This window comes from Felis catus, chromosome B3 (assembly GCF_018350175.1).
Source record: "Felis catus isolate Fca126 chromosome B3, F.catus_Fca126_mat1.0, whole genome shotgun sequence".
NCBI classification, from domain to species: domain Eukaryota; kingdom Metazoa; phylum Chordata; class Mammalia; order Carnivora; family Felidae; genus Felis; species Felis catus.
In genome coordinates this window covers 4,815,840-4,828,911 of record NC_058373.1, presented here as the reverse complement: position 1 = coordinate 4,828,911, position 13,072 = coordinate 4,815,840, and the positions used below count along the sequence as shown (strand labels likewise).

The following is a 13,072-nucleotide window of genomic DNA, read 5'->3' as shown; positions in this document are numbered from 1 at the left end:
GTCTTTTTTTTTTTTTTTTGAGGGGGAGAGAGAGAGAGAGAGAGAGAGAGAGAGAGAGAGAGAGAGAGAGGCGCGCAGGCAGAGAGGGGGAGAGAGAATCCCAAGCATGATCCGCAAGTTGGCACAGAGCCCAACACAGCGCTCCCTCTCACCAACTGTGAGATCATGACCTGAGCTGAGATCAAGAGTTGGACGCTTAACCGACGGAGCCACCCAGGTGTCCCAGCAGAGGAGTTATCTTAATAATCAGTGAAGCAGTGCTCGTTTCGGCAGCACATACTAAAACAATCAGTTAAATAAAATTACCTACTCTCTGGATGTCAGTCAGACATCCAGCTACCCTCGTCTTGCCCAACGGGCTCATGGTCAAAGTGGCTGTCTGTAAGCAGCCAAGCTGATGGTTAGCAATGTGGATTTTCACTCACCAAAACCAATTTGCTTCTGGCCAATGATGAGTGTCTACTCTGCCAACAGCAAAAAAATCAACAATGATACCATTCCTGATACTGGTTTACTTCTGTCATGGGACGGACAGCAATTTCTCCTTACTAGACTATATTCTAGATAGGGATGTCTTCCCTCTCCTTGGTATTTCCGTCAAAACCACCATCCGTGAACTTACAGAATGCCTTAGTTCCTCATCGTGGTATTCCATACAACATTGTGATGAGGGAACTTATTTCATGGATAATTAAAGCACAGCAGTGGCCATACAGGTCATGGAATTCACTGGTCTTACTAGGTCTCCCCTCGTCTGGAAGTGGCTGGCCGGAAATAACAGTGGAACAGTAGGCCAGTTATCAATGTATTGCCTCCGAGCTCCAAATCCATTCTTGTGTTACCTACACAAATTCTCCTTTTCCAACTGGCTCAGTCATGTTTGGATTTATTAATAAAAGGCACGAGAGGGCCAATGCGAAGTGAGGGAGGAAGGGGCTTCTCTCCTCCGTTCCATGTTTTTATTTCACATGGCAGTGAGCGGATCTGTGTGCAGGTCTGGTAGTGTTCGTCACTGGCCATCACAGACTGGCTCCTGCCCACGTGATCTCTGGCAAACTTCTCAGCCGCCCAGCAGGCCAGTTCTATGGAGCAGCCCCAGCTCACTGCTCTGGCAAATGTCACTGCCATGGCAGACTGCATGTTCCTGTGGAGCCACACCCTCTCAAAGGAGGTCCTGAATCTCAGGCTTGGGAGGGCGGTTCTTTCCTCGTTCGCTCCCTCATCCTAGAGGGTGTAGCTGTTTTCTGCATATGACATTTCTGAACTTCTGAGTGCTCTTTTACCCATTTTTAGTAGTTGAACATCTTTTACTAGTTAACAATTCTTCATATTAAACTTTTCCCCGTTCAGTTACTGGTATGGTTTCTATCTTCCGAGTGACACAGACGGCCTTAGCGCACCAGTTAGTCACCAGCAACACTCTGTGGGGCTGGGATAATGTCTACTGCCTTCCGGTATGTGGTACATGCTCTGAATCAGCAACCAATATATGAGATTATTTCTTCTATAGGTACTACTCATTCGTCCAGAATAAAAGGATGGGAATGGGAGTGAGCTCTCACTACTACCCCTAACAATCTGCTAGTGAAATTTCTGCTTTCCATTCTCACAACTTTGGATTCTGCTGGCTTAGACATTTTCATTTCCACAGGAGATATCCTTCCATCAGGGGACACGATGATTCCATGAAACCGGAAGTTGAGAGCACTACCTGCCCACTTTGGGCTCCTCATGCCAGTGAACCAAAATGCAAAGAATAGAGGGTTACTTATTGGCAAGGGTGACTGATCCTGACGTTCAGAAGAAGATAGGGTTGTTTCTACATAATGAGGAAAGTGAGTATAATTGGACTATATATAGAATCCTGGACTATACAAAGAAGTTCTCTAAGTTCTCTTATGCTCTGTGATAAAAGTTAGTGAAAACCACGACAGTCCAATTCAGGCAGGACTACTCTTGACATTAACCCTTTAGTAATGAAGTTTGGGTCACTCCACCAGGCAAGAAACTATGACCAACTTGGGTTGTGGCTGAGAGCAGAAGGACTATGGAATGGCTAATGGAAGAAAGAATACAGCTACAACCACATGAACAATTACAAAAACAAAGGATAGCTACATAGTAGACAGAAGCATAATTCTGTTTTATTTGAAAAATTAAATACAAGGGTGCCTGGATGGCTCAGTGGGTTAAATGTCCAACTTCGGCTCAGGTCATGATCTCACAGCTCATGAGTCAGAGCCCCACAGCAGACTCTCTGCTGTCAGTGCAGAGTCCCCTTTGCATCCTCTGTCTCGCTTTCTCTTTCTACCCCTCCCACCTCCCCCCCCCCGCCCTAAAATCAATAAACATTAAAAAAATTAAATACAATTAGAAGATGTGTGCATAGTTGCCGAGTTGACTACAGTAATTTTGCACTTTGCCAACCTGGATAAGCTACAACTAGGCATCCCCAAATCCCGTCTCTCTAGGGTTCTGGGTTAAAGTTGGCCAAAAAGAGAAATGTGCCCAAGATCTAGAAGGTCAAAAGGAAGGACCTGCTATTATGCTGGAGGTCGCTGTGGTTAGAGGCGGCGAGAAATCAAGGGCCTGGCTGGGTGCAGTCTGTCCTTGCTCTCTTCTGTTCCATGTCTAGCTCTTCTGGCTGACCAACAGAGCCTAGCTGGAGAAGCAACAGCTTTCCACACACTGCATCTACTCTCCTTTGGTGTGGTCCCAATCCATCAACCAGACGTGGACTCCAGCCGCGGATGCCATGGAAAGCTTGGATTTGTCCACCCATAACAGTGCTGGCTAGTGACATCTCGCTGATTCACCATGTCTCAGTTTTAATTTTTTTTTTAGTATTTATTTTTGAGAGAGAGAGAGAAAGAGAGAGAGAGAGAGAGAGAGAGAGAGAGAGAGAGAGAACGAGAGCGAGCACAAGCAGGGGAGGGGCAGAGAGGGAGACACAGAATCCGAAGCAGGCTCCAGGCTCTGAGCTGTCGGCCCAGAGCCCGACATGGGGCTCAAACCCACGAACAAGATTACAACCTGAGCCGAAGTCGGGTGCTTAACCGACTAAATCACCCAGGTGCCCCTGATGTTAGTATTTCTACACTGAAACTTGGCAACTAACTACTGAATGTGGACACCTTGTCAGTAACATTTTCCTCATCCCAAACAAGACTATATGAGTTTTCAAAAATCTGGATAGATCCGTTCTCTGTGCTATATGTACCTCCTATTTGCTGCACACTTACTGATATTAGGTCGAAGACTAAGAAAAATCTCCTTGGCTTCTGTGTGCCTCACTGGGGGACCAATTCATTTAAACAAAAATCATCACAGGTATCTAGAGTTCAATCAGATATCCTTACCACAGCCATTAGGAGCTGAGTGATCCTAAGAGATAAGAAGAAATAAAAACACAAGGATTCTGCCAAGTCCTAAGATCTTTAGATTTAGGCAAGAAGACATACAGATAATTAAAACCCAAAGAAATGCAAAACTCAAACCGAGTAATGTAAGAGGCCTAAGGAGGAGCTAATAAGCAAATTCTGTGGAAGTTGGACCAATCCCATCAGGGCTCAAATATGGATCTAGTCACATCCTGGCCAATACCCTCTGGTCATTAAGAATTCTTGGCAAACAGGGACAATCTCAAATTCTACATGTGAAAGTAGCATGAAAACTACTTGGCATGACATACTTCTTTTCTTAGTGGGTAAACAACTTTTGACCCCAGTAAAATTTATAATTAAGAACAAAAATTCTTAAAAGAAATTATGTATAGTGTTAATATTTTTATGTTAAAAACTCTGTGCATATTTGGTATTTTAAGTATTTATAAAATTTAAAAGAACTTGGCCCATTAAAGTAATAGGTCAGGTTTGTAGTTTCAATTTGTAATATACAATCAATTGTTGCAGATTTATGATTTTAAGCAGAAAGCTTACTATTTACACAGTGTTGAAACATTTCAGAGAACTTAAGTAGTCCCAGACATATACAAATGATATAAGTATGCAGTGATGTTTGCTGAATGATGTTCTTAAAAAGGAAAATTTTAAAGTTTACTTACTTATTTTGGGAGAGAGCGTGCGTGCAGAAGCATAAGAGAGGAAGGGGCAGAGAGAGGGGGAGAGAGTCCCAAGAAGGCTCCACACTGGCAGCACAGAGACCGATGTGGGGCTTGAACCCACAACCCATGAGATAAGGGCCTGAGCTGAAACCAAGAGTCGAATGCTCAACCAACTGAGCCATTCAGGCACCCTTTACAAAAGAAATTTTTAGATTTATAGTATTTTTAAGGTGTTTGTTTGTAAATTAGCCCAAATATTCAAAGGGCCTTAAAAATGTCTGTTAAATTCCTAGAATTTATTTTTTTTTAATTTTCTAGCCTTTAAATAAGATTTGTACACTCATTCTAGAAGCTTAAGAACTCAGTTTTAAAGTTTTAGCTTTTACAAGCTGAACATTATTTTTTAAAATAAAAGATAATTTTAAAGAGGCCTTTCTGGACATAAAGGCCATCTCAATGGGCATCAAAAAACGAACCTATATCCAGGGTCACGTGGCTGGCTCAGTTGATACAGCATTCAAACTTATCTGAGCCCCACAATGGGTGTGATTACTTAAAGATAAAATCATTTAAGAAACAAACAAAAAAAAAAACTGGGGCACCTGGGTGGCTCAGTCAGTTAAGTGTCAGACTTCAGCTCAGGTCATGATCTCATGGTCTGTGGGTTCAAACCTCACATCGGGCTCTCTGCTGTCATCCTGGAGCTCCCTTCAGATCCTCTGTCTCCCTTTCTCTCTGCCCCTCCCCGACTCACCCACACTCTCAAAACTAAATAAAAATTTAAAAACTAAAAACTAAAATAAAAAACCTAACCTATACCAGCAGTGTGCTGGAGCCAATTTGCTAACTTTTCAGGAGTTTTGCAAGCTGGGTGTCAAGCACAGTGTTATCGAAAATCAGTACAATTAAATTCAATTTAAAAAAAAAACAACAACAAAGAAATAATCTAAATTCATCAGTTCCCGACTATTTTACTACATTTTATCATTATCTATGTCCTTTTTTAAAATGTTTGTTTGTTTGTTTGTTTGTTTATTTATTTATTTAGAGAAAGAGCTAGAGAGCAAGCAGGGGATGGGCAGAGAGAGAGGGAAAGAGAGAATCCCCAGCAGGCTTCATGCTATCAGCACAGAGCCCGACGAACCCATGAACTGTGAGATCATGACCTGAGCTGAAACCGAGAGCATGAAGCTCAACCTACTTACTGAACCACCCAGGCATCCCCTCGTTATCTACGTTTGTTCTTCCCCTCGTTATCTGTGTTCTTGAGATTCCGTTTTTCTATTTTCTCTGTAAAGTGGAAATAACAGGTGCCTGCTACCACAGCTCTTCTTAATTCCACATTGAGAGACGTCATGTTGGTAGCGTGAAATCAGCCATGTTGGGTGTATTTACACCGCAGAAACAGTCAAACTCTATTGATCAGGTCTTCATGGATTAAGAAAAGCTGCAGGAAAACAGCGATCTGATACTTCCGTAAAGGAGCCATACTCCAAAGGGAAGAAGACAAATAAAATAGTATATAACTGCTAACAGGGCTGTAGAGATCACTGAATGTTCTGGGCCAGTCCACAAAGACTCGGAAAGAACACAAGAGGAGTTTTAAGGCAGCAGAGTACATGAGGTTTGAATGGAACAACGTTCAGAGACAATGACGAGACAGGTAGAAAAAGTAAACGGAAGCGGTGAGAAACGGCGACTGTAACACGACTGTGGCTTACTGCAAATGCCATTCTAAGGGTCTAGGCCACTACCTACAAGGCACTGAGGAGCTGAAGGTCTGAGGGCAGGAGAGAGGCCTTTAATCTGGCAACAATGTGTAGGAGTCAGGGAAGATAAACACTTTACTTCTGGCAACCGTGAGGCTGACCAAAAAAACTGCATTACATATAACAAACAAAAGTCTTGAGTAAGGTGTTAAAAAATCAAAACTCAAAGCTCAAAAGAATATAAACTGCAAGTCCAAAATTAAAAATAAAAATAAAATAAAAATACAATGCAAGTCCATCTATACTAACAAAAAGCAAATCAGTAGTTGCCAGCTGCTAACAGACGAAACAGAAAGGGGCACAAGGGATCTTGCGGGTGATAGAAATGTTCAGTTATCTTGACTGTGATGGGCATAGTTAACTGGAAGTTTATCAAACGGTACACTTTAAATGGATGAAATTTGGGGTGCCTGGGTGGCTCAGTTGGCTAAGCGTCCGACTTCAGCTCAGGTCATGATCTCACGGTTCGTGGGATCGATCCCCGCATCAGGCTCTGTGCGGACAGCTCGGAGCCTGGAGCCTGCTTCTCATTCTGTGTCTCCCTCTCTCTCTGCCCCTCCCCTGCTCATGCTATCTCTCTTTGGCTCTCAAAAATAAATAAATGTAAAAAAAAAAAAAATTAAATGGATGAAATTTATTGCACTAAGTATTCCTCTATGAACCTGATAAGAAAAAAGAACAATGACAACTCAAACAAATTAACCAGACATTTGATGATATTTAAGGATAAGTGGAAAAGTTATGCAAATGACAGCAATTTTAGAAAAGAACCAAACTTCGAGTTACCCTTTTCGTCCGATTAGCTCTCAGTATCTAGAGTCACTGTCAACTTTTTTCCCCAGATATCATGTACGGGTAAAGCCTCATTTCATTACTTGCCCTCGCCCCACTGCCATGCTATTCAGTCCTTGCCACGTCCCCCCAACAACCTCTGGGAGTTTGCTCATTTTCTTCATCTGCAGTATGGGAGTGACGTCACCTACCTCTCAGGTAAATAAACACATCACACACAGCAAGAGTGCAAAATAGTTATTATTTGCCTTAGTCATTTTCTACACACTTATGCTCGTCGAAGCCATTGTCTGTCTCATTGACCTTTGCGTCTGATTCCTGGCATAAGTCAAAACAAAAACAAAAACAAAACAAAAAAACCAGTAGGTCCAAACTAAGTATTTCTCCGGAGAAATGTCTATGGCACCTAGAAATCCAGATATGAAGAAGACAGCACTGTACAAGTGAGACACTGAAGTGTTGCCACAAAGACCAGCACTTCGTGCAACTTGAAAAGAATGATCAATTATGACTGAGGGAATTAGGAAACGTGTTTAAGAGGTGACACTGAGCTAGGAAAAGTCTGAAGCGGACTAAGCGAAGGGTACATAGCCACTTCCTTAGACGGTAACTATGAATACTGTAGAATACAAGTCCAAAAGAGCATCTTTAACAGTGACATGTTAGGGGCGCCTGGGTGGTTCAGTCCATTAAGGGACCAACTCTTGATTTCGGCTGGGGTCAGGATCTCCCCGTCTGTGGGTTCGAGCCCCACATTCCGCTCTGCGCTGAGGGCACGGAGCCTGCTTGGGATTCTCTCTCTCCCTCTCTCTCTCTGCCCCACCCCCACTCCGCTCTGTTTCAAAATAAATAAATAAATAAACATTTTTTAAAAGTTAAAAAAAAAAAGTGACACGTTAAATTCTTAAAAGCGAAATACCATTTAAAAAAAGGTCCAAGGCAAGCAAAACTAGGCTCTACAAACACACTTCGTGCAGAAGACAAAAAGGAGCGACCTTTCCTAACGACTAAATAATTACAACAGTGTTGCCAGGACCATGTGGCAAAAGGTCTAGAAGTTCAAGATGGAGTAAGGTTTAAGGGACAAAAATCACAAGATCTCAATTTCAAGATCCCTGTGCCACTACTATTGGGCAGCAAATCCGAGGATTCTGAGAGCTGCCACCTTACTGCTAAGAGGACTCAAGGGCAAGTATCACTGTTGCTCCAACTCTGAGCTCAGAGGCGCTCCAGGGAAAGGCCCTGCCACCCGCTGGGGTCCGGCTGCAGCAGGAGGGTTGCCTCGGGCTGAGAGCAGCCAAACGGCTCTTGGGGGGCCTACAGCCGCCCTCCCGAGCATTCCAGAAGCCAGGAGCAGCACTGAACTGCTAAACCCAGTCGCCGGAACTGACCGGGAGTCGCTGCGATCGCAGAAAACACGAGTTTGCCGCCTTCCCAAGTCTAAAATAGCAGGCAACCCCAACTCCCACTTAGCGCCCTGGGGTCTCCACCCGCTCTCCTGCCTCGATAGCAGGAATGGAACGTGAAGCCCCGGCTTCCCGCTTCGCCCCTAGCAGGCCCAGACGCAGCCAGGGGCTAAAAATAGGGGGCGGACAAAGCGACCTCTGGCCACACGCTCCACCAAGAGAAGGAATGATCCAGGCGTCAGACCTCCTCAGGCCCTCTCACTGGGGGCCAGAGGTCCGCCCGGCCCCGCAGTGGCAGCGTCAGAGAGAAGAGGGGAGCCCCAGGAAAGAGTGGGAGGCCATCCTCACCTGCCGCTTGTTCATTCGCCGCACATCGTCCAAAAAATCTAGAGACAGCATGGCGAGGCCGTCGAGCGGGGGAAACGGGCAGCGGAGAGGGCGCGATGTGACCGGCGGGCGGAATGGCTGGCGCACCGGCCGGGCTCGCACTGGACGGGACCCCGAGGCGTCCGCACTTCCGCTTCCGGGTCGGGAACCGGCGCTCCCTCCCCGCGCCCGACGCGTTGCTGCGGAGAGCAGACAAAGGGACTCTTCGTCTCTCCTAATGTAGCCTCCTGGCCTGGTGCGGCGGTAACAGGGCGCTCCCACGCCCGACCTCGCCTGCACAGAACCCACCGGAGCCCTGTGCCCGCACTTAGCTACCGGCCCCTAGCGGAGGCGGCGACCCGGGGGAGCCGAGAGGCCTCCCGGCAACCTCCGGAGGGCGGGCTCTCGTGCACGCCTGGCCAATCGGGAGCCGGGCTCCGGCGTCGGGGGGCAGCGGCGGCCCTTGAGTGGCCGGCGGCTGCAGCCGGGCCCCGGGTCTGGGTGTGGCACTGGACTTGTGGGCAGGCTTTGCCGTCTCTGGGGCGGGGGGTGCGAGGTTGGTCTCCCGCGCTACGGGAGGTGGCGGCCGAGGTGGTTTCGTTAAGTGTTTTACGGGTAAGGGCGGAGGATATGAGAGCCCTTCAAAGCACGGCCTCAAGCTCTCCGGAGTTCAAAAGACTTGGTGCAAGAGAAAACAACCAAAGCGTGCTACAGTGTGATGAGACCACCAGGCGTGCGGGGTGTCAGGAAGCCCCTTGCTCCCGGTCTCCCCGCCCCGAACGTGACCCCGTTAACAGGATCTGCTGGCTCCTTCAAACTCTGCCTCCTGCTTTTGTTACCGTGGGCACCTGAATGTGACCCTCTTCTCGCTGACCCTGACTCTGTACAAAGTTTGCCTTGACTTGTCCAAGCTGCTAATATGCACCTAGGACGAGCAGGAGCAGAGCTGGCCTCTTAACTATTATTTCTATCTTTTCCAAAAGATTGGTGATCTCACATTAGGGAAACCTGAGTGCAGGATCTACTTTGCACTATCTTTGCAATTCTATGCATCGAAGATGATCTCACGATAAAAAGTTAAATATTTTGGAGGATGGCTATAATGAAAAAGATAATAGCAAGTTTAGGGGAGAATGGAAGCCTCATAGGCTGCTAGTGGGAATGTGAAATGGGACAGCCATTTTGGAAGATAGACTGGTAGTTCCTCAAAAGGAGGAACTATAGGGGCACCTGGGTGGTGCAGTCGGTTAGGCGTCCAACTTCAGCCAGGTCACGATCTCGCGGTCCGGGAGTTCGAGCCCCGCGTCGGGCTCTGGGCTGATGGCTCAGAGCCTGGAGCCTGTTTCCCATTCTGTGTCTCCCTCTCTCTCTGCCCCTCCCCCGTTCATGCTCTGTCTCTCTCTGTCCCAAAAATAAATAAACGTTGGAAAAAAAAAAAAAAAGGAGGAACTATAGAATTATTACATTAACCATACTCACCAGCAGGTCCACACCTGTGTATGTATCCAAGAGAATTGAAAACATATGTCCACACAAAAACTTGTACACAAATGCTCATGACAGCATTATTCATAAAAACCAAAAAGTGCAAATAACCCAAATATGCGTTAACCAATGAAGGGATAAGCAAAATGTGGTCTAGCCATAAAATGGAATATTATTTGTCAGTAAAGAGAAATACAGCAACACAGATGAACCTTGATAATGTTAGGCTTAGTGAAAAAAGTCACAAAAGACCGTGAACTGTATGATTCCATTTATACAAAATGTCCGAATAGGCAAAAATAGAGAGAATGAAATGGTTGCTGAGGGTTGGGAGAAACGGGGAGTGATTGCTACTGGTTAGGGGGTTTCTTTTGAAGGGTGTTGAAAATACTGGTGATAATTGTACTACTTTGTGAATACACTAAAAACCACAGAATTGTACACTTCAATTGGGGTACTGTATGGTGTCTGAGTTATACTACAATAAAGCTGTTATGAGAAAGAAAAAGAAAGAAAAAGCATTGATGATTTGTTCATTGTTAAATTCCCAGTGGCGAACGTACAACCTGGCACGTATTAGATACCCAGTAAATATTTGTTGAATTTAAAATGTATGGATGTGTACATGTGTCATCTCCAACTGCTGCCCTTAGGTACCCATACTTATTGAGTTGAAAATGAATTCCCGATTTTTCCAAAATAGGAAGGCCTGTGGAAGAAAATACACATAAACCCCATGAGGGCAGGGACTGCATAATAGTGCCAAACTCATAGCAAATACTTATTAAGTATTTGTCAATAAATGTTGACTATGGGTTCTAACCTAAATTCTGGCTAATACAGTGTTTGGCCTACGCTTGTGAATGTTGAATTCAAGTCGAAAGATGAGGCTCTATAACCATTTTAATGGGTATGAGCCTCACTTAATCTTTGTGTTGTGAAGAAAAGAGCCCTAAGAGAGGCACAAAGCCCTGTGGGGCTTCAGATGTAGCAAGAGTCAATTTCGTTGGGGAGGTTAAAAGGGGCCTCAGAAGGGAGAGGACATTTGGGTCAAGTTGGCAGGTGAAGGATATACCCAGTGGAGGGAATTGAAGCAATAAAGGTGTAGGGGAAGGAAACTGAAAAATACATTTGAATAATCCAGTTTGGTTTTTCCAACTTTGCCCATACCTTAAGGAACTGGGTTAGCTGGCTCTGTAGGTGCTCTCTTACCACAGAGGAAATTTGAGCAAGCCTAAGACATCATTTGTTGGATATACACAATTCGTACTTGGGCCACGTTCAGGTACTACTCTACCTCTGAAACCTTGTATGCCCATAACTCACACTCTGATGGTGGCTTCTTTTTCATTTCTCTGTATGTTTGAGCTATATGAATAATACACGAGTACATTCTCATCATAAAAGATCAGAACAAGACAGGCAATTCCAGCCATCCCACTTCTGGGTACATACCGAAAAGAACTGAAAGGGTCTTGAAGAGGTATTTGCACGCCTGTGTTCAGAGGAGCACTATTCACAACACCCAAAAGGTGGAAGCAACCTAAGTGTCCATGAATGATTACTGAATGAATGAACAAAATGTGGAATAAACATGCAATGGAATATCATTCAGGCTTAAAAAGAAATTAATTTCTGATAAAGGCTACAACATGAATGAACCTTGAAGACATTATGTTAAGTGAAATAAACCAGATACAAATGGACAAATATTGAAATGATACCACTTATACGAGGGAGCTAGAATAGTCAAATTCATAGAGACAGAAAGTGGAAAAATGGTCACCAGGGGTTGGGGGAAGAAGGAAATTGGAAGTTGCTTTTTAATTGGTAAAGAGTTTCAACTTTTTCAGATGATAGAGTTCTAGAGATTGGTTGCACAACAATGTGAATATACTTAACACTGTTGAACTGTATACTTAAAGGTAGTTTAGTAAATTTTGTGTTGTGTGTATTTGACCACAATTTGAAATTAATAAGAGGCATAAATGGGGCACCTGGGTGGCTCAGCTGGTTATAAGTCCGACTCCTGATTTTGGCTCAGGTCATGATTTCACGGATCGTGGGTTCAAGCCCTGTGGCAGGCTCTGTGCTGACAGTGCAGGGCCTGCTGAGCATTCTTCCTCTCTCTCTCTCTCTCAAAAATAAATAATAAACATTAAAAAAAAGATACGCATATAGAGAGTAGAACATGAAGGTTCCCTTTGCTCTCCTAGCCCCTCCCCTCCCTAGGCTGATCACTGATAACAATTTTTCCTTCCAGTGCTTTCTTCCTATGTACTTAAAATTTACACTCACTTTTTTACATAAATGGGATCACACTGTACATTTCCTTTCAATTTTTCGCCTTTTCACCCATTTACATTTTTTGTATTTCAATGAGTCCTCTGGTCACGTGACTCTGCAATATATATATATATATATATATATATATATATATATATATTTTTTTTTTTTTTTTTTTTTTTTTTTTTTTTTCCTTCCCCATCTATCAGCCTTCTTCCAATATGTGGTCTCTGGACCCAGGGACCCATTAAGTTGTCTACAGGCTATTTTATTGGGATGAGAAGCTTTATTCACACCTATTTCACAAACTTTAGATGTCATGTTAAGTATGATTTTCTCAGAAATCCTGTTATACTCTCAATAATCATTTTGCTCTTAAGGTTTCGGTTGCGTTAGCTCTACAGTTTGTCTCAGTTAATGTGCAATTAGTAGGGTATGGACATGTTGTTTCACAATGTGTTATTGTTTATGTGTTAAATTTGAAATGTATTGTGTTGGGGCGCCTGGGTGGCGCAGTTGGTTAAGCGTCTGACTTCAGCCAGGTCACGATCTCACGGTCCGTGAGTTCGAGCCCCGCGTCAGCCTCTGGGCTGATGGCTCAGAGCCTGGAACCTGTTTACGATTCTGTGTCTCCCTCTCTCTCTGCCCCTCCCCCGTTCATGCTCTGTCTCTCTCTGTCCCAAAAATAAATAAACGTTGAAAAAAAAATGAAATGTATTGTGTTATGTTGTATTTTAAATTCACAAAAGTAGATCAGTAATACAATTCAGGAATTCAATTAGTTAGCTGAAAGTTAATTAAATCAGTATGCTGAATACTTTTAAACTCGGGGGGGGGGAAAGAACGTTGTAAGTAAAACATTAACCAGGAATCCAGTGCAAATAAATACACAGCGTGACTCTGTC

General features: G+C 44.3%; 1 protein-coding gene and 1 long non-coding RNA gene across 5 annotated transcripts in view; both read right to left on the bottom strand.

Annotated features, from left to right (window-relative positions):
- The window catches only part of SEC11A (SEC11 homolog A, signal peptidase complex subunit), a 41,045-nt gene extending 32,264 nt beyond the window's left edge, over positions 1-8,781 (bottom strand). Inside the window, exon 1 of one of the 4 annotated variants that reach the window (XM_019831832.3) lies at positions 8,379-8,781. In XM_019831832.3, the coding sequence (XP_019687391.1) occupies positions 8,379-8,429 (51 nt within the window). In that variant the 5' untranslated portion in view covers positions 8,430-8,781. The remainder of the gene's footprint in view (positions 1-8,378) is intronic. The other 3 variants (XM_019831830.3, XM_019831831.3, XM_003986787.5) reach the window with 3 other exon arrangements.
- Positions 8,782-10,137: 1,356 nt separating this feature from the next.
- Positions 10,138-12,767, bottom strand: LOC123385793. The gene is made up of 2 exons (XR_006598810.1): positions 11,337-12,767; positions 10,138-10,590 (listed from the first exon to the last, which is right to left on the bottom strand). It is a non-coding gene; the product is annotated as an uncharacterized LOC123385793 (long non-coding RNA).
- Between the last annotated feature and the right edge of the window lie 305 nt (positions 12,768-13,072).